At 53.4% G+C, this 26711-nt stretch overlaps 6 protein-coding genes and 1 non-coding gene across 7 annotated transcripts; 3 read left to right on the top strand and 4 right to left on the bottom strand.

The window, feature by feature from the left end:
* Positions 1 to 442: 442 nt before the first annotated feature.
* BDZ83DRAFT_624994 (ATP-dependent Clp protease proteolytic subunit) lies at positions 443 to 2074 on the bottom strand. The gene is made up of 5 exons (XM_060508476.1): positions 1719 to 2074; positions 1644 to 1662; positions 1557 to 1582; positions 1359 to 1500; positions 443 to 1285 (listed from the first exon to the last, which is right to left on the bottom strand). Exons 1-5 carry the CDS (start codon positions 1884 to 1886, stop codon positions 849 to 851), a joined length of 792 nt encoding a protein of 263 aa, XP_060363930.1. The 5' UTR covers positions 1887 to 2074; the 3' UTR covers positions 443 to 848.
* A 51-nt stretch (positions 2075 to 2125) lies between these two features.
* On the top strand, positions 2126 to 4174 carry BDZ83DRAFT_673265 (uncharacterized protein; the record flags this gene model as incomplete). The annotated part of the gene is made up of 3 exons (XM_060511135.1): positions 2126 to 2894; positions 2973 to 3190; positions 3542 to 4174. Coding segments are annotated over exons 1-3 (1437 nt in total), but the record flags the coding sequence as incomplete, so codon positions are not given.
* A 1833-nt stretch (positions 4175 to 6007) lies between these two features.
* Positions 6008 to 9392, top strand: BDZ83DRAFT_793260 (uncharacterized protein; the record flags this gene model as incomplete). The annotated part of the gene is made up of 5 exons (XM_060515776.1): positions 6008 to 6170; positions 6220 to 7799; positions 7858 to 8177; positions 8239 to 8576; positions 8635 to 9392. 5 exons carry the CDS (start codon positions 6008 to 6010, stop codon positions 9087 to 9089), a joined length of 2856 nt encoding a protein of 951 aa, XP_060363928.1. The 3' UTR covers positions 9090 to 9392.
* A 554-nt stretch (positions 9393 to 9946) lies between these two features.
* Positions 9947 to 10027, top strand: BDZ83DRAFT_t172. Its single transcript has one exon. It is a non-coding gene; the product is annotated as a tRNA-Gly (tRNA).
* Positions 10028 to 13877: 3850 nt separating this feature from the next.
* Positions 13878 to 17336, bottom strand: BDZ83DRAFT_371440 (uncharacterized protein). The gene is made up of 3 exons (XM_060502635.1): positions 15773 to 17336; positions 15532 to 15722; positions 13878 to 15480 (listed from the first exon to the last, which is right to left on the bottom strand). The coding sequence occupies exons 1-3, from the start codon at positions 17123 to 17125 to the stop codon at positions 14208 to 14210; spliced, it is 2817 nt and encodes a 938-aa protein (XP_060363927.1). The 5' UTR covers positions 17126 to 17336; the 3' UTR covers positions 13878 to 14207.
* A 4929-nt stretch (positions 17337 to 22265) lies between these two features.
* BDZ83DRAFT_579884 (uncharacterized protein) lies at positions 22266 to 22457 on the bottom strand (the record flags this gene model as incomplete). The annotated part of the gene is made up of 1 exon (XM_060505289.1): positions 22266 to 22457. The coding sequence occupies one exon, from the start codon at positions 22455 to 22457 to the stop codon at positions 22266 to 22268; it is 192 nt and encodes a 63-aa protein (XP_060363926.1).
* Positions 22458 to 22552: 95 nt separating this feature from the next.
* On the bottom strand, positions 22553 to 24178 carry BDZ83DRAFT_780187 (major facilitator superfamily transporter; the record flags this gene model as incomplete). Its single annotated transcript, XM_060515530.1, has 2 exons — positions 22553 to 23502; positions 23565 to 24178. 2 exons carry the CDS (start codon positions 24176 to 24178, stop codon positions 22575 to 22577), a joined length of 1542 nt encoding a protein of 513 aa, XP_060363925.1. The 3' UTR covers positions 22553 to 22574.
* Between the last annotated feature and the right edge of the window lie 2533 nt (positions 24179 to 26711).

Raw genomic sequence — 26711 nt, 5'->3', positions numbered from 1 at the left:
TTCAATTGAGTTCCCAATTGATCTTCTTTTTTCGAATCTTTTCCCTCGATGCTTTTCCCCTTTTATATCGATGCCAGGTGAGTCACGAAGAAAAGGAAAAAAGAGGTGCGGTGGAAGAAAGACCCGAGATCACAGGGACAGTCACAGGGACACGGCGAGCAAGAGACGTTGCGAGCGATAGTTTTTTTGGAGCAGCCGCTAGCAGCAGAGCCAGAGTGCCAGAGCCACAGGGGGGGGAAACAATTTGGGGCGATGTCGGCTCCTAAAATTTCTGGAGCTCCCCGCCGAGTGCTCCCCGCATTGAAATACCTTGTCGTTAATTGGCTGCAGCTGTGGTTCCGACGCTCCGTTCCCCCCAGGTTTGGTGCCATTTGGCTGCGTTCTGCTGCACAGCTTGGAGGTGAGCCACCGGCGTCGGGTGCAAGGTCAGCAAGGTCAGCCACGGTGTGCGACTGTAACCACACCACCACCAAAGGTCAATTTCAGCACATATTGGTGCATTCCTTCGTCAATTGAACTTCCCTAGAGTCTATACTCTTTACTGATGAATATGTTCCAAGCTCTGAGAAACACAGAGGTGTTGTGACATTGCTCCCAGCTTTACCTCATCACATTACCTCTTGCTTATTTCCGATAAGCCCGGAATGCTTCCGGTCCCGGACGAGCCCCGTTTTTCTACACCGATCCCGCCGGAAGTGGGTCGCGCCTACCCGGCAACGCGCGTGCTGCCCCCATATTCCTCTCCTACAATCGCAACTCAGCTCCATTAGCTTCACTACGGAGACCGAGTAGACATGACGTTACAAATCAACACTTCTGGATACCAATTGACCACAGTCCTCAAAGACTTAGGGCTTCGTTTTATGCTCCTCGGTCGAATCCTTCTCCTTGAGGTCCTTCTCCTCCCTCCTTGTCAAAATCTCGTCAATGACGCCCATGCTCTTGGCCTCCTCCGCCGACAGGTAGTTATCGCGCTCCATCAGGTCGTGGATCTCCTCCAGGCTGTACTTGTCGTGCCCAAACGACTTGTTGATGTGCCGCTTCATGATCTCGTTAACCTGCTTGCGGATGCGCTGGATCTGGTTCGCGTAGATGAGAATGTCCGACGCCTGGCCCTGCGTCCCGCCCAGCGGCTGGTGGATCATGACGGAGCTGTGCGGTAAGGCGTACCTCTTGCCCGCCTCGCCTCCCGTCAGGAGCAGCGCTGCCATGGAGGAGGCGGCGCCGAGGCAGACTGTTGATACTGGTGATTTGATGTATGTCATTGTGTCGTAGATGGCCAGTCCTTTATGTCTTCGTCAGTGCCTCATCGTTCATATAAATCTCTCTCTGACGGCGAATTGGGGTGTCTGTCGAACCTGATGATACTGAGCCTCCTGGGGAGTTGATGTACATCGTAATCGCCTTGTCGGGGCTATCGGACTCGAGCCACAGGAGCTGTGCCACAATCGATGCGGAAACGGTATCGTCGATCGCGCCATTGAGGCAGACAATGCGTTCCTGTGTATGCGTCAGCTTGATGCGCGTGACAACTCGAAGTGTCTATGGGATCGTACCTGGAGCAGTTTGGAAAAGATGTCGTCTACCTGCGTGGTCAGCGAGGGGAAAATGCCCAATTGCAGAAACGGTCGCGGTGCACTAACATGTCCTCCAACCATTCGACTAATCAATTAGCTCTTGCGACCAAAGTGTTTTCATATGGCCATGGGCAGACGAACCGAAACCTCGGTGATGTAAGGCAGAGGGATGTTTCCGACCGGTGGGCTGCTGCTGCTGCCGCCTCCTGCGACGGGAGGGAAGCCTGGGACTGGGAAGTTTGAAAAGGCCCTGGCGTGCCGCCGGGGGACGGTCCTCAGGGCTCGGAATAACGTCCTTTGACAGTTCATGGCTGCGGGTGCGAAAGCAAAGATCGCGTGTGTGGTGTTGTAGTGTTCAAGTCAGAAGAATGCGAAAAAGCGGCAATCGACGGCAACAAGCGCTGGCGGGAGAGGTGTGACGTCCACAGGGACAGCTGGTTAGCCCCTGTGCGCCCCCGAGCTCCGAGCTTCCCCCACGCGTCCTCGTCTAAAAATTGCCCCGAGGCGCGTAAAGCTCTTTTTCGTCTACGCTGTATTCCTGAGCTGCGCCGCCACTCCGGGGATCCCTTCCGAATCTTGAAGTCTCCGGGCGATTTCCCAACGCCCGTTCTATTGCGCACCCATTGCAGCCAGCAGTTCCCCTCCTTTCGAGCCAGACGAGACCAACCGACCACACTGGCGACACTTTGCGACTATCGCTCCATCCTTCGGGGGTCTTCCCCTCGACCGCGATGAAGCCATTCCCAGGCATTCGACGAGTGCCCAGAACTTCTCACAGAAGCTATGGCACAACCCCGTCGGCCAGACCGGGGCCCGTTTTCTTGTCCAAGAAATACATAAGAGAAAAAGAAGCCAAGGCAGTGGGGAGGGCACCGCCAATACCGCTAATGTCCAAAAAAGAGGCAAAAGCCCAAGCGATACGAGATGCGCCAAAGCGCAGAGCAGAGGAAAGACAGGAACACTTCACCAAGAGAATCCAAGAGGTCCTAGGCCACGACGAAATTGCAAAAGATGTACAAATAGACAAGGAGAACAAGAAAGTCAGGACCTCGGCCGGCGACCTGCCCATCTCACCCGTCATGGACCCGGTGTGGATGGATGTGCGTACGAGGTACCGGACGCCGAAACCCAGACCGAAATCCAAGAGCGCCAAGGTCCGGGATCATTCTTTGTCTTCCCCGGGGGAGGCACCCGTGAAACACAGGTACAGGACTAGGATGGGCTTGGACAAGAAGACGCAGAGCCCGAGGCTCATTATCATGAATAAGTTGCCCAACGGGGGGAGGTTCCGCGTCAAGTTGGAACAGAACCCGTACGGTCAGTAGCTGGACACCCTCCACCCATCTGTACAACGATACTAGGGAGCGAAATGCTGATATGACGGACCTCTTGTAGTCCATGCTCTCGCCTCGCCTGTCCGATTCTGTCCCGTCACGGGGACGTCTCTGCCGAAATACTTTCTTCAAAACTTCAAGGCCGTTACGAATCCGGACACTCAAGGGCACTGGTTTATACCAGGTGACGTCGAAGTATCGTGGACGCATAAAGATGCTATGGAAGAGGAGCTTAGGAAGCTTGATAATCTGGAGAATGGGTCAGGAAAGCTTGACGACGTGGACAATGGTGCTATCAAACAGGGGGAGGACCAATCTAAAGAGCTCAACGAAGTGAATGACGAACCCAGGAAAGCTTTGCAAGAGAAGGGCGAATCCAAGAAGGCTGACAATGTAGTGGACGAGTCCAACAAGCGTTTCGAAGAGACGACCGGATCCACGAAACCTGAAGAGGAGAAGGTCGAATCCAAAGAGCAAAGCAAAAAAGAGCCCCAAACCCTCGACACTACAGTAAGCGACTTTGAGCAGCATTTCACAAACGTAATCGGATCCGAGAAGAACGGCAAAAAGGAAATGAGCCGCTCTAGAGCCGTACCTATTCCTCCCACCCCCCAGAAACAATTCCCCGAGGACCCCATTGCAAAACAAAAAGACACAGACCAGCTCCTCCTCAAATCCCCCTCCGCCTACGTCGTCTCCCGGAAACCCGTCATCGACTCCATGGCAGGCAAACGCGGCAAAACACCCTTCGGCGACGGCTGGCGCACGCTCCTCGGCAGGAATCCCAAGGTCATGAACTCAGATATCCCCAAACGCCTCGTTTGGCGCGAGGACATGGGCGACTTCGTCCTCGAGAACCTGCGCAAGAATATCATGAAGTATGTCACTTGGTACGTCGAGGCGGACGAAGGGTACAGCTCGTGCATCCAGCCCCTCGAGACCTGGGAAGACGTCCACGACGCGGAGAAGCGGAGCTGTCTGCTGTGGTACGACGAGGCCAACATCCCCGCGGGGGAGAGTCGGTGGGACGAGTGGATGAAGGAGGGAAAAGTGAAGCCGTTTGCGACGTACGACGTCCCGGACGCAAAGTACGAAAAGAGTCTGCCCATCTACGACATCGGGCGGCTCATGGGGCCAAAGTACCTCGCGAAGCTGCGGGAGATACCCTTGTTCCGCGAACATTCGCTCTTCGTCGTTAAGAAGAAGCGGTCGATTCCGCTGCAGCTGTATCTGTGGAAGCTGCAGGCGTACATGGCTGAGTATCCCTCCGCGAAAAAGGTCGCCGAGACCTCTGCGGAGAAGCAGAGGCTCGACAGAAAGAGGAGGGAGGAGAAGCGCCAGGAGGAGCTTGTACAGGAGCAATTCAGGTTGGAGGAAGAGGCGAGGGAGGGATACATACGGGCCAAGGCTGAGCGGGCGAGGATTATCCAGGAGAGAATCGAGCGGGAGATGCGCGGCTTCGATGAACCCAGGGAGAAGACGCCAGAGGCTGGGGCAGAGCGCGAAACCGGATTTGGGAGCAGCAGTACGAGTATACCGAGCGGTACAGCGGCGCCCATGACCTCGGTCGACTTCACCGCCCAGCTCATGTCCATACCTCGAGGTGCGTCTTCGCCCAGTGCTTGGGGCAGCGCCGCCATCAAACCTATAGGTACGACTAAAGTCGAGAGGAAGGTTGAAGCCCCTAAACGGCCCACGATCAAAGCCAAAGCGGAATCTACACCTAAGCGCTCAGCCAAAGATGCAGCCACGCCCATGACTGCAGCCGACTTCACTGCCCAGCTAAAGGCGACACCTAAAGTCAGTTCTAGATCTGACTCTTCGGGTAGTTTCGCTGTCAAACCCACAGCTCCCGCCAAGGTCATCAACAAGACTGGTTTGACTTCACCTACGGCCAAAGTTGAAGGCGGATCTAAACCTCAGCGTACCGGTACTACCACCGAGACTACACCCAAGGCCCCTGTCAAAGAAACAGCAGAACCCAAGGCAGGAGTCAGGAAGCCAAAGATGGACCCATTCAAGTCACGTTGGTAGAGCTGGACAACGTTCTTGCCCATCTGGGCAATTGGGAACCTTGGATAAGACGGAAGGAGCGGATGGTCATATCAAAATTTATGTACACTGCAGGAGCGAATGGGAGGGATACATCCTTCCTATGTCAGAAGGCGTAATGAGAGTTGAGGACATGAAGATGAAGCCATATACCCAAGTAGGGAGGCACTTTGGAGACGTCTCCAAGGTTAGGAAATACCCCAATCAGCATTATAATCAAACATATTCATCAGTCAGACGATGACACAACCGTATCGAGAGTCTTTTAAGTGGGTTACTTAAAATGAGTGACCTTGAGAATAGTCTGAGGTCAAATCAACCGGACATAGGAGCAATACTAGTTGCTGCGGGACTCGAACTCTACCAGGTTTGCACTCTTTCCCACTTTTCCTCATTTCTTCGGTGGAAGATCATTGCTCATCAGGAAACATTTCCTCCTCACACATTCAAGAAATCCTGAGGCAAAAGGGAGCTGCCTCTTGGTACTCTTGCCTCAATCTCAATCCATCTGGTCTTGCCTTCCTATTTTATCTTTGACTAGACCCTCACGAATGCCTCCTTCCTTCATTCCTCCCTCCTTCTCACTGATGCTACCCCCATTTCGGCTCTATAAAAACCTCTCTTCTTCCTCCCATGGCTTCAACCTTACATCTCCAACCTTTCCCTCTTCCACAACTTCAACACTTCCAGACGTCAACACCTGCATTCCCTCAAGCTTCATTGCTTCCGACCTTCCTTGCTTATAACCGTCATTGCTTTTAGCATTCATTATTTCTGGGCTTCGAAGCTTCTGGCCTCCTTTCCTTCTGGTCTTCACCACTTCCTGCCTTCCACCCATTATCTCTTGCCCTCATTGCCTTCAACCCTCCGTTCTTCAAACTTTCATGACCATCTGCTTCCAAACCGCAATCAACATCAAACGTTCTTCCCAAATTCGTTGTCTGCTTTCTCTTGCCCTGAAGCTTTCTGGTGCCTCTTCAAACCGGCTTCTTACCTAGAGTATTTCACTGCAAGGTCAACAGGCATCTTGCTTCGAAGGCCAGGATGGCTGATGCGTCAATTCTCACCAACATTGGGGACCGAGTTAGAGTGAAAGAGAAGGCTCGTGAGTCCGGCCTTGGTATATTGCAGGAAATACCAAAGATTCTCCAACACATCTCCAACAGCAGTCACAAGCAAGATGTGAGAGACTGGGAGATTAACCTTCGTCAGTCTGGATTTCATCATCTTTTGGGGTTTGCTAACTTTCGCCTCAGTCAATTTGAAGCGCACATCTCTGTCTCGGGAAATTCTCGTCGGTGTCCAAGGCGAAACAGGTCTGGGGAAAAGCTCCCTGCTCAATGAGCTTCTCCGAAGCGAAATTGTTCCAACGTCACAGGTGGAAGCGTGCACAGCCGCGGTCTGTATTTACGGCTACAATCATGAGACTGGAGAGAACAAGCGCTACAGGGCCAAGATCACGTTCAAGAGCTGGGCGACGGTCGAAACTGAGCTCACTGGCCTCAAGGAAGAGCTTGCTGAATCAGACAATCAACGTGAAGCTCAAGATGACGACGATGCGGATCAGAGCGAAAGTTGCAGCTATTACAGTAAGCGGAACATCGACATGGTTTGCGCTTGGTCTGGTCTGGACGAGGAAGACATCCGAAGTCTATCGCCAATTGAGATCATGCAAAAGGGCAACTTCAATAAGATTCGCAATAGAGGACTCCGGCTACCTACTGACGACAAAACGTGCAGCAGAACCATTTCAGCCCCCAATGCGAACAAGTTCAAGAAGATGCTCAGACCTTTTGCGGAAAGCATGGACCTGAACTCACACCGAACTCAGTACTGGCCGTTAGTCGAGCAGGTTGAGGTATACCTGAAGGCTCCTATTCTCCGTCATGGGGTTAAACTAGTCGATCTTCCAGGAACCCAAGACGCTCTGTCATTCAGGGCAGAGGTTGCTGAGACGTTCCAAGACCGACTAGCGAAACAGATCGTCGTTTCTCCGGCATCTCGAGCAGGAGACAACAAGGCAGCCGTAGACCTCATCTTCACGGAAAACGACTTGATGAAGTTCCATCTAGACAATACATTCAAGACCGATTCTCTATGCGTGGCAATCACAAAGATCGATGACATTGACACAAGAGATGCCGCTGATGAGTTCCCGACTAAAGAGATTATAGAGCTTCAGCATCGCCTAAGAGGTGTCCCGCCGGAAGAGTCTGAAGATGACGAGTTCGATACCGAGACAGAGACAGAGGATTATACGCGAGTTTCTGTGAAGAAGAAGGGCGACAAACGCAAACATACCTCCGGTTGTTCAAGTGATGCCAAGAGGCAAAAGAGTGACTCTTATGAAGACGACGAGTCCATGACGACACGCCTAGTTGAGGCGCAATTGGAAGATGGACAGGCAACGAAGGAGGGCGAGTTCCACTTGAAGTACCTCTGCATCCAAGAACGAAACCGCCAAATGGTACAGAACGTGGGCGAAAGCCTGCTCAAAGCAGCCAAAAACCATTCATCATCGCAAGCAATTGCATCGTCCATACCCGCGGTCATTCCTCTAAGCAGTCATGCTTACAACAAGATGAAGAACGGCAAGAGTAAGACAGGTTTCCCGACCCTCGAGTCAACTGGCATCCCGGCTTTGGGCAATTGGCTTACCGATACGTCGCTTCCCATCAGAGAAGCATGGGTTGACAGCGACCTGCATCATATCCAGGTGCTCTTCGACGCAGTTCATGGATGGACCCAGGATGACTTCAACACTTTGCCCGTTCTCACCACAGATGAGAAGAAGAAAATTCGACAAGCAGTCCGCGAGGTCGGTGATGATTTGAAGGTAGGTTGACCAATGACGTTTGTCCCAAGAAGGGAATGGCCATATTGATCTGTCATAGGAAATCATAAAGAAGGTGAGGATCAAGATTCAGCGCCAGTTAATCACCATGAAACCGTTGCGAAAGAAGAATTTAGTGAAAACCTACATCAAAATCCACGAGAACGGGGAAAATCAATTGGAACGATCTTACGGCAATCTCAAGCATGCCGTCAAGACGTGGGAAAGGAAAAGCCCAAGAGGTCATGCGTCTTCTGCAGGTAAACACGAGAAGGTACATTGGGGTACCTACAAGGCTTCTATCAGGAGACATGGCGGTCTTTACAGAACTGTTCCCAAAAAGGGTGCTGTCCGACGCACTTTCAACTGGATGGCTGACGTGTAAGTACCACGCGGACATTCCCACTGGTGTCCTTCGAGAGCTCAACTTACTAGGAAACAGGCACACATCATTCTGGCGAGGCCACCACGAGAAGTGGCAAACTGCATTCTCGCGGAACTTCCCCACACTCAAAGACAAGGTTAGGGGAACTATACACCTCGCGTTCGATCAATGGATCAGAGTTCTTCTAGATAATGAGGAGCTTCCGGTGCCATTCCGGGACATGGTCAAGAAGAACTCTTACAAAATGGAGAACGTCTTTCTGTTCTTCTCAGACAAGATTGTGGCTAGCATGGACAACCTTCGCGCGAAGGCTTTGCGGATGTCAAAGGTTGACGTTCTCAATACTCTGACCAAGGAAATGAGGCCGGGTTTCGAGGCCGCGCTCAGCAAAAAAGGTATGTTGTGCTGTTCACTGAATCTCGCAGGAAAATGCAGTGACTGACATTCAAGTAGGCAAAGGGATCATGAAGCAGCAGTCCGCGGAGATATCTGAGCACGTGGAGAACATTGGTCTTGGCATGTTCGAAATGGTCCGCGATGACCTCGAGGTAAAACTTCGAGAAGAGGTCCACCAGGTGATGCTCGCTACCAGGCGTTACTGGCAAGATCCCAAAGAAGGCTGTGGAGTGATAATGCAGAAAGAGTTCAAGCGCATTTCTACTCGCCTTTGCGCCAACGGCGCCAAGAAGAATGATGACGAAGGGACGGACATCAACGAGGAGACGGAGAAGAAGCTCGTCGAGCTCATCAACGTATGGCAAAAGGAGTGGCAGCAAGCTGAGGCGCGACTTCCTCAAGCTGCGCCCTTGATTGCCTTTGATGACAACGATGATGACGATGATGCGGGCAATGAGTTTGCCAAGGAGGATGAGATTGCTCTCAAGGTGGAGCCTGGTGAGAGCGAGTGATTTTCGAAGGGGAGATCTGGAGGAGATATTTTCACGGCAGACGCAGCTTGCTTTCGTTTTTTCCCTCTTGGTTTAGTTTTGCTTTGCTTCATTCTGATATTACCGAGATGGGAGGGGCAAGTTCGGAGGGAGCGGCCGGCCGGTTGCTTATCAGGATGCCAAAGTCGCTCACCAGTCTCTTGCCCCGCCTCTCCAGCGACATGATTTTCGTTTGCATTGGGCTTTAGATAGGCATAGATTTCTTCAGGTTTGAGGCAGCATTGCAATCTACACACTAAAGACAAATTCAGCTCATAGCACTCCGTGAGCTTCTAAGCATATCAGTTTGATGTGCCTGCTCATACGAGGTCAGGACTTCTTGAGCCACACCTGCATCCGACCCTCTCTGGAAGATACAGCTAGTTTTACACCATAGCCTTTATGTGCAGGAAACTCGGACATCCTCAAGACATCAAATTCGCGCAAGTGGTCCTGAGGAAGCTTCACTTCAATGCTTCTCTATGCTTCTCTTACTCCCATCACACCCCCCCCCCCCCTCGCATAACCTCTCGAAGCCAGCACCAAACCACCACAAGAACTTCCCAAAGCAAACGGCGAAAGACATTTCAAAGACCTAAAGGCTGCCAACCACTCTACCGCAGCCTCCCAACCCTCATCTTTCCCAAATCCCCCGCCCCACCACCGACTCCATCTCTGCCCCTCCACGCATCTCTCCCCGCCCCGCGCCCCGCACCTTGAAAATCCTCACGAAAACCCTCATCCTCCACAACAGCCCCCCAACTCAACAATCAAACAAGAGTCCTCTCCCTCGCTCTCGTCCCCAACCAGAGTTGCTTCAAGCGACTCTCGATCATCCAGCGTCGATGGTTTAGTGGTAAAATTCTCCGTTGCCACCAAGCAGCGTCGGGGAGCCGGGGGTTCGATTCCCCCTCGACGCAATTCTTTTGTTTTTTTTGGGGGTTGTGGGTGCTGCTATGTGATGGATGAGTTGTTTTTGATGAAGATGAGTAAGGGAGCCTTCTTTCGGTCCGCTCTGAGGGGTTCAGACGCGGTGATGGGGCCGCAGTCTACGTCTTGAGAGATATGTTATTTGCTGAATTATATGGGCAAGCGGGTTGGTTGCTAAGGGGTCTCTAGCCCCGTCTTTGAGGGCTTCATGGTATTGTCTAGCGGGGGTAGAATCGAGATTAAGACGTTTGAGACTTTGTGAACTATGTCCAAATATTCAGAGACTGTATCGGCACTCCAAAGGGACGGACGAGGGCAGTCTAGGATGTGCGTTCCGGTGTGAGACGCAGGGACGTTGAACACAGTCTGTAGACGCTAGCAGGTCAGGGAGACAAGACAGAATGCGCATGTACAGAAGACACTTGCTCTTTCGATGAATGAAGAGTAATAGTAAAGAGGTATTCAATAATCATCAAGCGCGACGAACATCGCAAGTTTGGCGCAACGACATGTCATCGCCGGCAAGTCAAAACACAAACTCACAACCCAACAACACCCCCACATCCGAGCCATCCCTTACTTAGGACAGCATGTGCAATATCACCCGAAAAAATAGAGTAGAACTTTTCGTCGATACTCGGACAATGTCGAAAATTCTCTGCTCAGTATATTCTCAAGTCAGGCCCGTAAAGTACACATGCCAAAGCCCCCGCGCGTCGCGTGCAACCCGTCGCAAAACCCACAGACATGATCAACAATGTAGATCACCAAAACCCAAACCACACTCACGGGTCCCTCTCACGCGAGGGTGTATCTCAAGGCTCAAGCCCTCCCGCCGATCTCACAACCCAAGATGATCAACTTCAGCCCAACTTAAAATCAAGCCCGACCCTGACCCTACCGATAATCCTCTCAGCCCTAGCAGACGCCAAGCTCACTCCAAGCTCAGCCTCAAATTCTCCTCCCCCCAGAAGAATGAGGAGATATCCCCTCCCCATCCTCTCCACACCAATGATAGCTCCTGTGACAACACCAAGATGCAAGCCGCGCCCGCTACTGACGGAAAGATCCGAGAGGGACAAGCCGGATCATCAGCCCAAGGGATCTCGCGCGACCAGACACTTGACAGAGGTGGGGAGGCCGAGCGAGTGCTAATTGTTGACGTAGTGACCTAGGAACTAGGTACCAGTCTACTCTACGCTCAGTGCCGCCATCACAGCGACATGAAATCAGCAAGAGAACATCACATGGATGTGACTTGGCAACCTCAAATACAAGCCACGTGCGGCTCCGCAGCCCAGCCCGCTCCGCAAGCCCCCATCACAGAATCAGGACTCGGGAGCCTTATCCGGGAAACTCGACTTCCCCGCCGGACCGAAACGAGGTAACTTTCTCAAAGAATCCTTACGGATACTCTAAATAACCCACCGTTCATACTCTCCTAGTATCCCCAAAAGATAAGCACGGCGATGCAAAGTTCCCTTACCTTGCTTTACACAACATGGCGCGATAGGGCAGAAAAAGCATGGCAGACGCAATAATCAAAGAGACTTTGTAGATATCATGATGAATTAAAATGATGCTCCCAAAAGAGCCGCCGAAAAGCTTCATCAAGCGCACTAACCACCCTGCGTCGCAAACTTACCCCCCCCCCCAAAAAAAAAAAAAAAAAGCTCGTCATTCCACACAGGCGCATCAACGTTGTAACGCCGCAACCCGCCCTCACGGGTATCCATACCTCCATACACACCTTCGCGCAGAACGCCAAAAAGATGAGATGAAATAAAGCCACTATCCGCCCACAGGATGGCCCCTGCATCCCATCATCCCCCCCTCCAGCACGCAATCCACAAGTCTTGGCCTCAGAATCAAGCAATCCATTCCGTATCTCAAACGAAGAAATCAAGCCTCTCCCAACGGGTCACCCTTACCTCAGCATCATGCCTGCCGGTGTCAATAAGTGCACATCGGTGTTGGCCCGTGGGCTGTCTTGTCTGTACGCAAGCAAGCAAACATGGCGTCCACCTCTCATCCTCGAGGCCCGGAGAAACTAACAAACAAAGCACCGTCACCATCACAGATCCAACAACCCCAACAGAGAACAAGAAATCCCACGAAAATAACAGCGGGAACACAAGGAAACAAATCAAACTCCATAGTACTAGATGAACATAACCAAAACACCACGGAAAAGGCAAGTCGACATGCGACATGCGACGGCCACCCAAAAAGACGAAAAAGCACATGTCAAGCCAACTGTCGCGGCAATCCCTCCAAATCTCCAAAGCCCGAATCGCACACCTGCAGCAACCCGGCGTCGGGATCTGGGGCCGGGTCGGCCTCTAGGCTCTTCGTCGCCTGCTCGCTCTTTTCTCCCTCCCACGCGGATACTTATTCAATAATCCATTCTGCGGATTGCGGATGTACCAGAACTCGCGCACACACACGCACTCTCAGATTCGAACAGGCCAAGTTTCCATTATTTGTTTGTTTAGTGGAGGCTATCTACCCAAATCTAGACCCCTCCCTCCCCTCCCCTCCACCCTCGTCCCGATTCCCAGCCCTCGACACGGACGAAGCTCTGGTGGGTGTGGGATAGTGGACAGTGTGGATTCGAGAAAATGGCCCCGAAAGACTACCCTGTTCTGGGCCCTATTGCCTAGGTACGTACGTCTATGCAGATGCTGACAGCTGGGAGAGATCCGTTCAGGGCAAGGGGGGAGTACTCCTCCGTAGACATTGGACGGAAATCCCGGCTTGGCAAAGAAACAAAACGGAAAAAGAGCCATTTCGTCCCCGCAGGACCACCAGTACCGGCAATGTCGGTCTCTATGACTGTGCTTCGCCGACAATTGAGCCATCATGACTCTCATGAAAGGCTAACCAACGACAAGCTTGCCTAGTATTCCAGTGAACCTCTTGAATGCGCGGCACCATCGTCCCGAGTCAAAGTGGCTCTGATACGGGACACCCGGTGCCGGAAACCCATCAAATCCTCCGCCCGAACCGGCTCTTCTCAGTCCTCACAGGCTACGGCCGTCGTCCGGAGGATACCGAAACCGACCTGATGGCCAAGCGGCCAAGAGCTCTCCAGGCGAAAAGAAGCACATGTTGCTGGGCATGCGACTCTCGATTCAGGTGTCGACAGGAAACCACTCCACCACTCACTCCATCCGTCTGCTTCCTGCATGGCCATGCAGCTGCATGTCCTCCGGGAGTGGGAACTCTCCTACAGCTGAAATGATGAGGGTGTCGGTGATGGGAATCCGCAAATGGGCGCAAAATGGGCCAAAGTGGGAATTCTCTTATCGCGTCATGCCCGCTTGCCCCAGGGCCTCGGAAACGCTCGCGGCTGGCCCCCCTCCTCTTCGAACTCGGCTCCGTACCCGTGCCTGAAAGTTCGTGTAGATCAACCCCTTCAGGGCACTCGGTTCGGCTGGTTGGTTTCTCATCCCCTCCGTTTCGGTTTGGCGCGCCGCTCATCTCCCCACACTTGCTCCGTCCCTTCATCTCACAGCTTCAACCAACGTCCACAACCACCTCCGGACCATCCTATTCGGGGGGAATCATCATCAATCGTCGTCGTCTTTCTCGGGGAAAATGTCCATCGTGCTTTTGAGAATCGTTTCATCTTTCGTCTTTCCATTCGTCGCTGAACTACTAATCTCCGCCTCCTCTCGCGTCTCATTGGTATCGGGATTTCATCCTCTGCGCCTTTCTCCGTGCGTCAAAATGCTATTGTACAATTGTGTCATTCCGTAAAAACGTCTGCTCGCTGTGTGTTGGAATCGGAAAAGCCCCCTCCTAGACGCCGGCCATGACATATCATCCATGGCGTTATGCCCTGACCCAAAATACTCCGAATAATTATCCAAAAATCCCTGCTCTGTGTTTGGCCTCTGAGGTATCATTGATCCCAATCCTGACAACCCGGGGTAATCGCCTTCGTTTGCCTGCTCGAAGGAGCTTTTTTTCTGCGGCCGTCGCATCGTAGCGTCCTCTTCTCGAATCACCCAATGAGAAAATATTAAGAAAAGTAAGGAATGCCACTTGTCCGTGGCTCGTCTGATGGCGAAAGTCGATACTACGTTACGACCATGGTGATGAGTTTCGCCAAAGAAGTTGACAAGTCCATCAAAGTCTCTGCCACGCAGGACTTTACCCGCTTGATTAAATAAGCGAGAACTTGGATTGCGGCATATGGCCCAAGGCTGCTGCCAGAGCCGAATGCGAGTCGGGGGCATGCTCGGTGTAATGCATGTCCTCTTCGAAATAGGGCAGCACTTTGATGCCGCAATGTTGCTGGAAGAATTGAGTCCCAATGTCATATCGCTCCCTGCATCGTCTTTCCCACGGATCGATTTTGAGGGGGCTATGGTAGCAAAAGGTGTTGTGCTCTGCGCCCCGCACTGGGAAGACGAGGCCGCCATCCTTCATCGCAGTCCATAGTTCCAAGGCCTCCATCCTCGTATTGTCGGCGTTGGGCCAGGCTGCCTGCATCAACTGAACAACAGCATACCGCAAGGCCAAATCCTCCGCACTGCCTTGTCCGTGACGACCTGCTATTTGCCTTCGTAGTGGCTGGAGTTCGGAGAGCAGTTTCTCGAGTCTCTCGGGGTTGGCGTGGTTGTAAAAAATGGCCAAGTCGATCCACGTCCTGGCTACGTAAGGGTGACGCCGTCCGTAGATGGCTTCGAGTTCTTCGGCGATGGTGGGAATGCAGCCCCAGACAAGCTCCGATAGTGTGATCGGACCATGCTTCTGTTGCACCTCGTATAGTGTAGAAAATGTCTGTCGTAGGGGATGCGAGCGTTCAAAGTTCGTGGAAGAATATGCCGCCAGGTACTTGCACAGGGCAGTCATCATGCCAGCGTCGCGATGCACCATTCCCAGCAAAAGTTCCTTAATACCTTGAGGTGATAGTTGCTTCAGATCCATCTCCAGTCGTTTGAATGCCTTCATTAGTTGATGACCGCCCGCGTCGTGTTCGCCCATTTCGAATTTCTTATTCGCATCAGCAAACATGTCGCTTGATCCCGCACCCCATAACATAATCGATGTCCATCCAACCTGCTTGTCAATTTCGACCTCGAACTGGCGGCAATGCAAGAATGCTTTGCGCATATTCCCAACAATCGTCTCCTGCGCTCGGAGCAGGTCTGGTGATCGCAGATAGCCCGGAGCGGGCGGCGGTGTCGGGGTACGACATCGCACATATGACGGGAGCTGAGCTGGCGTTTCAAAGTCGACAAGATCGTACTCCGTCACTCCCTTCCTCTTGAGATACGTGCCCAGATTGACCACTCTACCGTTGCGAACGAATTCGGACACTTTGCCCTCGGCATCGCGTTGAAACTTCATAGAAAGAAGTCTCTTCACTTCGTCCTCGGTGTTGTTCTTCACGAAGCCCCACTGAGAGAATCTGGTCTTGTACATCTTCGGCCTGCGACAGTGAGATGAGATGAAGGGTCGTGGATCTGGAATGGATACTTACGTTGCTTGGAAGCCATACTGATCCGCCATGATCTGCATGACCTCTTTCAGGGGACGGCGTTCTTCCAGATACAGATGCTTGATGGTCCCCTTGAAAGACTCCCATGCTTCGGCAGGAACCTGCTCCCGAGATGGCCGACTGCCTGTCGCAGGCTTTGGGGTGGGGGCAATACTAGGTGCTCGAGCATGACCCTGCACGATGATTAGATGGAACACTTTATCAAGACAAGAAGAAAACGTACTGGGAATGATGTCGTAGGCGGAGGGCCAAAAGGCGTTTGCATCACACCCGGGGTGCCGGGCATGAGGCTCGGGGCCGGTGTCGGTACTGGGCTGAACGTCGACGTTGCCGGGCTAAAGGGTGTGGGAGCAGGACTAAATGCGGTAGTAGGTGGCGGACTGAAGGTGTTGGGATTCGGGGGTGGGCTGAAGGTATTCGTGGTTGGTAGTGAGCTGAAGGCATTTGCAGGGGAGCTAAAAGCGTTGGCAGCACTGAAAGCCGTTGCCGACTGACTGAAGGCATTAGGTTGGGAAGCGAAGGGTTTAGACACTGCGCTGAACGTGTTTGGTTGGGGACTGAAGTTGCTTGCTTGGGTTGCAAAGTGCTTAGTCGTCGTATTGTTGAAGTCATTCGCCGTCGGAAAGTTGAAGGCGTTGGCTTGTGACTGAAACCCCTTGTTCGACGTATTGAGGAAAGGATCTAGCTGACTGAAGTCGGCAGTTTGTTGTTGCTGCTGCTGTTGCTGCTGTTGCTGCTGTGGCTGCTGTGGCTGTTGTTGGTGCTGGTGCTGGTGCTGGTGCTGGTGCTGGTGCTGAAGTTGCTGTGGTTGATGTCGGTGTTGCTGCGGTTGATTTTGTTGCGGTTGATACTGCTGAGGCTGATGGTGGTGCACTTGAGGAGGAGGCGCGGGGTTTGAGGGACCAGCAGCAGTGGCCATACGACTGTTTCCATCTCCAAATCGTGAGTCCGGCGTAAACATGGGAATGTTAGAGGGTGCGCGATCCAACACTGGCTTCGTATGTCTGGGCACTGGGGGACGATATGATTCCGGAGCACGGAAGAAAGTGGGCGTGGCCGGGCTGTGAGCGACTGGACTTGTGATTCTACTCATCCCTGAAGAGTTCATGTTTGCTGTGCTGCCGTGCATGCTGCCAAAATGTGCCGACGACGGGCTCGCTATTGACGGGCTTGCGACTGAACTGGCCGGACTCATGATCCTATTACTGCTTGGTGGTGCGGCGCGAATCCCCTCAAAGCGCGCAATCAGGTTGGACACTCCGGCAGGGGGACTGAATTCATCGAGTTCCATTCCTTCGTCTTGCTGCGGCGCGCTGTTCATCGAAGACCCAACGTCGAAGCGCGCGTTCTGCTGCGCGACTGGTGAAGTCCAGTCCATAGATGAGTCGAAGTCCCTCCGGACGGAATCTTGCTGCGGCGGCGGACATGTCGAGGGACCGCCAAAGTTGAGCGGAACACCGAACCTAGAATATGCTTGACCAGATGTGTTGAGGGCGAGGCGGCCATGTTGACTGCCTCCATATTCTGATCCAGAGGGAACACCGCGGGGTGGTTTGTCCCCAGAATGATTGAACATCTCGGCCGCGTCCCGCGTCCCCCGTGGAGCAGAGGTTCGGACCGCTGGCTAGGAAGATGTCAAGACTCGGGACGAGTCAAAGCTCCTCGGTAGGACAGGTGCCTCGTGTCGTCGTCGAATGCGATTCATCCAAGAAGCCCAGCGCGCTGCCCTGGTGGCAAGCATCAATTGCCCGTCAAAATGGAGGGGGTGCCACTGGGCCTTCAAATGAAAGACGAGAGCGTGGGAGGAGACCAGACAAAAGTGCCCATGATCGTCGCCACATAAAAGAGAAGGTCTCGGTCACTCTGGCTGCCAAGTTAAAAATAGAGCGGCAGAGGAGAAAGCGTCATGGCCCAGTATGGGTAACGAGAGGGTTCGAAAAGATTAAAGACTGACTGAAGGGCCCCCCGACAGTTGACACAGGTCGAGATCAGGACGGGTCAGGAACAGACAGGTCGGATTTGGATAGGACGGGAAGCCAGAGCTGGAACTGAACGGGCGGAACGACAAGCAATGTTGTCTTGTGCAGCAGAGAGAGATATGGGGGTGAGATGGGGGGGAACAATGGACGGGGGAGCCGTTGCTCCAGGCCAGTTCGTCCGTTCAATTTGGGCTGGTAATGGTAAAGCGAGTGAGTGGTAGGGCTCCCACTTCCTCTCTTTCTCTCTCAGTCTCTCTCTCTTTTCCTTTGCGGCCTGTCTGTCTCTCTTGGTTGAGAAAGACGAAGACCACTTTCCGGTGTTGAACTGGCATTGGTCGGCGGTCGCCAAGTTCCTCCGTGTGGTGAAAGCTGCAGGCAAAAGTTCCTTCGCGTAATTTCCTCAACAAGGAAAGCGAGCGTGGCACATGGGTAGAACAAGCCCGTATCCCGTCCCTTCGGGGCTCTCTTTTTCAGTGATAAGAGGGCCTCCCAGCAGCCAGAACCGTAGCTGGGTCCGTGGAGCTGCGCGAAGGGAGGGGGTAAAGAAGCGTTACATGGCCAATGGCTGTTCAGACGGTCTGGTAGTCCGGGCGTCTGCTAAACGAATGGGGAACCATTCACAATGCCTTTTGCTGGTCGGAGCGGGCGCTGGCTACCAATTCGACCGAGAGAAGCAAGACGAGTTGGGGGGAACCCTCGACGGCGGATGGAGGGCCTGCCTTTGCTATCGAAGCTGGGGGCAAGGCGGTTCGTCCTTTGGTTGACTCTGTGGGTACATGCGCACTCCCTCCGTCCCTTACCCTCGCCCTACTGTGCGTGTGCCTCTCTCCAGCCTCCGCGTCCAGGACAGCCCTGGGATTTCGTCCAATGTGCCCGACATGTCGACATTGCTACCGTGGGCCTGTGCGAAAGTTGTCGACGGGTAGGCGACCAATTCCAATTTCCAGGGTGGCCAGGAGGCGGGGAATAGGCACAATGGTGCCACCACTGTTCTAGATTAAGAAGGTGAAAGAGCGTCCTGGTCGGCCTAAAAGACGCCAACGACCGAGTCCTGACTCAGACCACCAATCATAATGCCTGTCTGCAAGTATCCTATCAACTAGGCTCTCCCCCTTTTCGGAAAGGCCGTGGTGAGAGAGCCAAAGAGACTGAGAGACAGCGTCGCGAACTGTCACCAACCAAGCATCAGGTTCCAACCGGGCAGCCTTCCGTCATCTCCCTCGGTCCAGGTCCACATCGCTGCTGAGATTCAAAGAGCGCCGCTGTCCGCCGTCAACCATCATGGAAGATGGCCGGCCTGCTGCTCACTTTTGGTCCTCCCCTCGTTAGCCAAGCAACCAAGCCATCGGCCTGGGAAGGAAAAGCTGGGGGAGCTGCCGCGGGCGGTGGACTAACGCCGTAGAAGCATGGTGCATATTCCAACGGCCTTCCACCAAGCCAACCTGGCACTCCTGGTTCCATCCGATAAGCCATTTGGTGAGCACGGCCAATGGTCAAGGTGCTGTCAGAGACACATTCGAACAGCGCCGCTCCAAACTAACCCGTCTGGTCTTTAGAAGGCCGCGATCGCGGGTTTTCCATTTCAGCTACCTTCAATGGGCCGGCGGCGGGACTGGACCAAGGAACGGACTGGGGGCGAGTTTCCGCGGAATGGCCGCAAGACAAAGCAGATCTCTGTCTAAGGACGCCACGATTCAGACTCGAGTGCCATCTTTTAGTTGGAAATTGCCATAGCATTGGGCGGCTCCTGTGGGCACTGCCGAGCGGCGGTCAACATGCTTTCGGCCGGTTGCACCGCAGGCTCGTCCGTGCTGTCCTGTCAAAGCCGAGGCGTGGCCAATGGCTGACTTTGATGGCTGCTCTCGTTCTCGTCCATCACGGGGCAGAGCGTTAGGCGTCTTCAGCCTCTCTGCAGACCACAGGAAATCCGCCGAAAGCAGCTGGAGAAGTGCAGCGTTCCAAAGGGTAAGTGAACGGTGAGTGGGTGACAGCCCCCGAGATGTGAATCGCAAGTTGCGAGATGCCGAAAAACATTTTACAACGGAACAAGAGATAATAGGTACCGGCTAATGTTCTCGAATTTTCGACCCCAATATCCGCGGAGCCAAGGAGATCCCTGCAGTGCGTCTCACTAGCACGAACAGCCGGCGATGGGCTCCTTGCTGACCTAAAATGAAGGTGACCTGACCTGAAATGTCACTCAATACGCACTAAGTGGCAGTTTGTTGTCCGAGCTGCGGCTTTGACTACAGCGGAATGTACTTGGTCTCGGACCTGGGCTAGCCAAAGGTGGTCTTTAGCACAACGCTCCTCAGGCAACTCATGAGAGAGAAAATCGTCAAGAGCTGACGCTAAGCGGTATGCTCCCTCTTTACGTGGGTCCCGACGGCAAGGCGAACAGACGCCGACGGGTCCACGCATGGGAACACTCCATCAAGTAGGCCCGAGGAGTCGGCAATGTTAATGTAAAGTGACGCGAGCCAAAGCACGACTTCTGGAGTCCAAAGTCGTGCTCCAGCAAAGATCTACCCTGGAATCGCTGATGGCTGGGTCCATGGCCCGGGGCACGCGAGCCGAGTGGCTCTGAGGAGTCGTGATCGCCATTGGAGTCATCCACTCCTCGGAAGAGACCGATTGTTTTCCAACAAGCATGGGCATCAGATTGGGACGCAGTTGTAGTATCTGGATGGGACAATGAAGATGTTGCCTGAGCTGTCGATGACGCGCTTCGGATCGATTCGAATGCGTATGTTAGGATGTGGGTGTGGCAACCATCAGGCGACGAAACAGCTTTTTGGGTTATCTCTCGATGCTATCGAATCAGCTCAGCTCCCACTGCGGGCTGGCGGGCTGCTGAGTGACAGGCTTGCTGTGCCATGATAAGTCGGGGTATTTGGAAATGCGAACCTTTTTTTCCAAATACTTGGGTCCTGGTCGTTCGGTCGATAAGGAACTACAAAGTTCCACCATGTTTGCTTTGGGAAGGTCGAACAGGGTACTTCGGTCAGGTATCCGTAGCTGTTGGTTCTCAAGACCTATGCTAACCGACCGGGCGGTCTTCTTCTGCTGTGCACTCCTCACTCACCGAGATTGCCGGCAATATCGACGTAAGTTGGTGCGGCATTTCATCTAGCTCGAGACAGGTTGTTCGTAGCAGCGAAGAGCCTGGAGATAACTCTAAACTTGCCGTCTAGGTCGGTACGAGGAGAACAGGCTTTCTTGGACAAGTAAGCCGAGCCACAAGGCGGGTGTAAGCAGTCAATAGAAGGACGCGAGACGGCACGATGCAAAGCAACCCCAAGCTTACTTCGCGCCAACGAACCACGAGAGCATCCGTGTTCGCAGGGACCTGAAAGGCGCTGTACGGGTAGACGAAAACTTTGCGTGGATTGCGTTGTGATTGTCGATCTTGTCCATCTGCTGCAGCTGAAGTATAGGATCTGGGTCTTGGTCAGCTCACGGCATGGTGCAGCTTTCTAGCCGATGCAGACGCCTAATGCATGGTATTACTAGTCCAATGTATCGAAAAGAGGAGCAACGTGTTGTTGGTGTCAGTTGACACAGATAAGAACAGGGCAAAGCACTTGACCTTACCTGATATTTCAGAAATGCCAAGATGTTCAACGAGGCAGCCATGTAATCTAGGTTGAGGCATCCAGATCCGCAGAGTAGAACTTCTTCTGTTGCTATCCAGGCTTGGTCAAGCCAAGCTTTGTTATGGCTGAGATCATCGTCTACTCCTGACGACGCTGGGTGATGTGGACAAGAATCTTGCATCGTCTGCAAATCTCTAGACCAAAAGCAGAATGGCTGTTGTCTGGGGACGAACGATATGCCTTGTTGTAGTCAACAGTGGCAAGTAGTCATTGGACCGGGAGAGCCTCGATGACTCCAGATTGGGTTCATTGCTCCGCGATTGCGTGGCACGCGTGGCTACTGACGAACGAGAGGCCGTGAGAGGCATTCGAAACGTCGTCTGGCGGCACATGGTAAGCGCAGGGCCAAAAGTCCCGGGGATAGGCGTTTGGGGTCTCGTTATGGCACGAATCGTCAGCTCATCATTTCCTTTGCAGCCCATGGCCAGGCATGTCAGGCGGAAGGACGCTGGGAAGAGGCGAGGGAAACGAGGCGTGGGGGTCGGCGTGTCGTTGAACAAGTGACTGAAGTTGGATCATGGATGAAGCTCATCAAGGTAGGGGTCAGGAGGGTGGAGGGTTGACGATGGATAGATCCTGAATGGCGTCGAGGACGTCGAGAGAATGATACCTGAGGTGACGACTGAGAATAAGGCAGGTAGCCTTCGATGGCGTTCCATGATTGTTCTTGGGATGGAAGGAGAAACGAAGGAAATATTCCAGGGAAGGTGCCCTGCCTCCACAATGAAATAGCGGAAAGAGGAAGGAAGTAATGGCAAGTGGATATGGCTCCCTTGAGTGTGCTCTTGCCCATGAATACGTGATAGATCAGCCCTTGGCATCATGGCATGTACTTTGCTTCACTTCGTGTCTTCGGTAGTTCATCTTCGCTCTGAGACATCATCTTTTATCATTTGTAAACGTGAAATCCTAATGCCCAGCCAAGACGACAGGGCTTTCTAACATCTTTGACTACACCGTCTACGGAGTGCAGAACAAACGCCTCGTCAACGTAGACACCCGGGTCGAGTTCTACCCAGGGCTAACGTTTACGCTCGTCCCTATGCCATCGAAAGGCATCTTTCAGGCCCCCTCTTTTTCCTTACTTGGAAAAGCCGTCACGGATATCAACAAATCGCAGATATCTATCCTTGGCCCACCGGCGCGATCTCTTGCCGAACATAATCATCGGCAGGCTCAAACCCATGATGACGAAGCTGAGGACGCCGAGGGCGATGAAGCAGTTTTCCATGCCCGAGTCCAGCCAGTAGCTCGCCACAAAGGTGAAGAGCATGGCAATCGTATTGTTGATGACGGCCACGCCCACCATGCCTTCCAACACCATTTCACTGAGATGTGCTGTTAGCTGATACTCTTCCCATCATTCTGCCGACTCTGAAAGACCAAAAACTTACGGGAAGGAATCGGCAAGATACGCCAAGCTCAAGTCTCCGGCACAACCGTACCCGAAACCGATGAAGCCCAAACCAACATACGGAACAGGCCAGTCCCAGCCTCGCGCACTGCCGATGCCGAAAAGCCACATGCCTGTCGGGAAGATCACCGTGCAGAGCGCCATCAGATACAGCCGGAACTCGGACTCCATGACGCCCTTGTTCCGCTTGATCATCCACAGCATGAACTGGTCACTTCCGTAACCGCCGTAGATACATCCGATCAAACTCCCAATCAGCGTCGGCAAGTTCATGTTACCCACGGCAGCCGCAGAGTAGTTCCACGGCGGGCCATACCACCAGTCCTCCTGGACCGTCAGGTAGAAGGTCAAGCAGATGTTCTGCAGACCCCACTGGAGTCCCGCATACCATACCGCCGGGAAAGTGAAGACTCGGAGGGTGTGCCATAGGCGGAAGAGATACTGCTTGAATCCCGTGCCCTGAAGGTTCGGCGCCGGCGTGATGATGCGGATGCGGTCCCAGTACGTCTTGCGGCGGGAGTAAGAAAATGCCATGCGGTCACGCGCGGTGGTCGAGACCATGGATCCGTGGTCGGTGCCCGTCGTCGTCTCGGCGAGGTGCGGGGTTTGCTGCTTCTCGGTGACGGAAGCGTCCTGACCCGAAGTTGGGTCTCTTTCAATGCTGACGGAGTTTCTGGCTGATGCCTGTGCCGAGGTCTTCTCTGGCACCACGGTGGCGGCAGTTCGGTTACCTTCGTCTACGGGGTAGCGTTCGCCGTTGCCGGTAAGATAGCGATCTCGGTTGAATTCCGTCTCTTCGAGGCCAAAGTAGATAACGATCAGACTGATGCCACAGATGATGGTGCCCACGTAGCCTATCCATCGCCAGCCGAGGCCGCTGGATACGTATGCGCCGATGAGAGGCCTACTTACGTTTAGCAATCACATGTCCTTTCATCATACTCGCCAGTCAGAGGACAAACTCACCCAAGGTAGGTTCCAATGGCAGTTGCAAAGGTGTAAATACCAAGCACACTGCCCGTCTGGTGTTCAAACCAGATATCGAGAAGCGACAACTGCACAGTCGCCTCGCCGACAGACTCGGCAGCACCAACAAACAGCTGCGACCAAACCACGCCGCCAACATTGGTGATGCGAGCATACCAGATGAGACCACCAATGTTGACAACCATGGAGATCAGATATCCAAGCCGGCGGCCGTACAAGTGCACCAGCGGCGAACTCAGTAGGGTCCAATACCCAATCGCAATGAACAGCACACCGGCGCCGGTGTTGAAGGCGTCATAGCTGATTCCGTACTCCTCGTTCACGCCATCGGCGCCGGAGCCAGCATTGTTCGAGGTGGCGGCAGTGAGACCGACAATGTAGAGCACGAGGCACGAGTGCCAGATCTTGCGAGCTAGTGACCATCGCAGGGGATCATTGGGGCTATCGGAGGGCTGAGGCACAAGGACGATGTCGCCGTGCTTCAGAAGCGAGGCGTCGCCCGGTAAATTGTTGCCGTTCTCATCGTAGAGTCGTCGCGTGCCCGGAATGACTTCGGGTGCTGACGTTGATGTTGTGATTTGTGGAGCGGCCATCGGGCAGTTGAAAATAAACACAACTGACGTTGCTTATCGCTTAAAGTGTAAGTTTTTGGTCGTGTGCTGTGTGGTTCTGGGTCGCGTGTGCGGCGGGGACTTCAGCCCTTTGGATAACTGGGTATTCGGTATGTGTGTAAGATCACTTCTTCTCGTGAAGTTCGACGCCTCCAGCGTCGTTATTGCTAGCAGGGAAGCATTCCGTCTTTGAACAGTTGTGAAAAGGGGGAAAAAAGAAGAAAGATCTCTGAGCGCGTCGCACTGAAAAGAGATGGAGAGAGAGACTGAATCAATAACAGATAAAATTCTTATCTCTAGCAGCAAAAAAATCGCCTGAGTGCAAGTTTTGACCTGAGATGGGGCGGGCCGACGGGACGTCATAATCCTTGGAACCAATTGAAATTGGTGCCCAATCATCAAATGGGGGGCCATCGAGATGTTCGCGTACTCCGTAAGGCAAGGTACCCGTAACGTTGTAATGTGGTAGCGGCATCCGCAACGGCCTTGTTGCCGTCCCATTTCCGATATATCATATCAGCGCGGTCTATTCCTTGTCCTGGAAGTCCTGCTAGTAATGGCTTCGGCGGTTGACGCAGTTTTGTTGATTTTCCCTGGCTCCAGACTTGAGTGTAGAACGCTTGTGGTCAAAGACCGTTTTGAGGCTCTTTTAGACTCGAGAGTCAAAATTGCTGAAAATTTCGACATGCCAAGGCCAGAAGAGGGGGCATATGCCGCTTTGTTCCCATCCCGCCGGTTAGTGCTGTGTAGAGGTCGGCCTCTTCTCGGTTTCTGAAGCACTAAGGCACTAAGCACATAGTAGCTACTATCACCGTAAGGAATATTTTCAGCTTTCAAAAGGCAGGCGGCAGACCATCGGGCTCGAGGTCAAGCAGAGAGACTGCTTGTAAGTGAACCCAGACTGCCTTACTCAGCCGGGTTTAGGAGTACCAATTCGTCTGTAGGAGGGCAAGCGCAAAAGCCATGCTTAGCTCAGCCAACTGGTTCCTAGTGCATATGTCAGATTCAGCCTGTGACGTTGTCAACAGTAGTTCAATGACGGGAGACAGCACATACTCAAGCCTTGAACCGGCAGTCGTAAGCCAGACATGCCAGAATGCCGTGATAAGGGAATGGTCGACAATGTGGCGGTGCCAAAAGGTGGCTGTGGTGGCGTGAGCTGCAGCCACACTTGGGTACACCAAAGGTGATCTGCAGTGGCTTTCGTCCTCTTGAGCGAATGGAAGTGACACGACAAGGCAACGAGATAAGTCGAGTTGATATGATTTACGCGGAGACACATTGCATTGCATCCTCTCGGCTGTGCAGGTCCAAGCCTCGTAAAGCGTCGATTTGCAAGCCGGGATGCCAATTAAGCTCCCTCAGTCACTGGTCAGTTCCGCCGGCGATCGGCCACCGGAGCCGGGGCTTCTCCAGATCCCAACGGGGCCAAGTGATCTTGGATGGCTAGCCGATGTAACGATATTCGCGGCCTCGGCCACGCTTTTTGTCTGTCTGGGCTTTTGGAGGCCGCATGAAGTGACGTTGGCATCCATCTTGGGGAGGGCTATCGAAAATGCAAACCGCGGGGCAATCGCAAAGAAGTAGCGGACAGGCGGGAAATCGGGCGTTCCACCCCCTTGCCAAGATCCGCCCGGGGGAGCTCTTTCTCCGGGAATTTTTGGAGGAGCTCAGATGGGACAATCACGAGCTGTCATTGGGTTGACCAAAGCTTGCCCCCACCTCGGCCCGTGACCCCATACGTCACGTGGGAGTTGACGTAAGTCATAGTGACAGAAAAAGGACCTTCACCTCAGAAACCGGGGGCTATGTCACTCTCGAGCACTTGGGGAAAGTGTTGACTGAGGTGTAGTTGCCTGCAGAGAACCAGGAGTGCCGGGCTGGAAAGAGCAGAAAGAGGCAGACCCAGTGAGGCAGGAGTGGCAGGTCGGCACCGCATTGAGCTGTGTTGGTGGGTACGTACCTCTTAAAGTGGCCGAGGTGCCCCATGCCCCCAACGGCCACCCGCGTCAACCTTGGAATGCCATAAGTGCACCTTACGCAGTACCTTAGAGTGGAGGAAGTGGCACTCGTGGGACCATCTAGAGCTCCTTGCTCATCGCTTCAAAACGCGGCCCCGTCGCTTCTCACCCCATTAACATATCCATTTGTCTCCGGAGCTTCGCACTTCGTACCATATCCCGAATTCGCATCCCAAATACGCGGACACTACCCGAGATTCGAGAATGGCAACCCCTGATCTGCGACCCTGAATACCACCTCCTTATCCCACTTCGAGGCGCCCTTTAAACTTAACTTCTTCTCGCTGCCCCGTCTGATCCGGATGCGATCCCGTTGAACACAGTCGCCGCTTGCATCTCGCAGCTGCATCCCATCCGCACCGCGCGGCGATTGCTCCTGCGAATACCACCGTCCACCACCGAATGCACACAACTGAACCAACTGCTTGATAGCTCATCTGGCGATCAACAAAACCGTCACGCGTCTCTTTCATCCCCACGAACCCTTCGAGACC

Source organism: Colletotrichum acutatum (assembly GCF_030867785.1).
Source record: "Colletotrichum acutatum strain CBS 112980 chromosome Unknown BDZ83scaffold_59, whole genome shotgun sequence".
Taxonomy (NCBI): domain Eukaryota; kingdom Fungi; phylum Ascomycota; class Sordariomycetes; order Glomerellales; family Glomerellaceae; genus Colletotrichum; species Colletotrichum acutatum.
This window is presented reverse-complemented; position numbering and strand designations above follow the sequence as displayed.

What these genes read in the sequence shown, in the direction of transcription:
- BDZ83DRAFT_371440 (XM_060502635.1), bottom strand. Translation starts at nt 17,125, where the DNA reads ATGTTCAATCATTCTGGGGACAAACCACCCCGCGGTGTTCCCTCTGGA. An exon ending in CGCCTACGACATCATTCCCA is followed by an intron (nt 15,723 to 15,772) that starts GTACGTTTTCTT and finishes ATCATCGTGCAG; the next exon opens with GGTCATGCTCGAGCACCTAG. An exon ending in CAGTATGGCTTCCAAGCAAC is followed by an intron (nt 15,481 to 15,531) that starts GTAAGTATCCAT and finishes TCACTGTCGCAG; the next exon opens with GCCGAAGATGTACAAGACCA.
- BDZ83DRAFT_624994 (XM_060508476.1), bottom strand. Translation starts at nt 1,886, where the DNA reads ATGAACTGTCAAAGGACGTTATTCCGAGCCCTGAGGACCGTCCCCCGG. An exon ending in TCTTTTCCAAACTGCTCCAG is followed by an intron (nt 1,501 to 1,556) that starts GTACGATCCCAT and finishes ACGCATACACAG; the next exon opens with GAACGCATTGTCTGCCTCAA. An exon ending in AGGAGGCTCAGTATCATCAG is followed by an intron (nt 1,286 to 1,358) that starts GTTCGACAGACA and finishes GAAGACATAAAG; the next exon opens with GACTGGCCATCTACGACACA.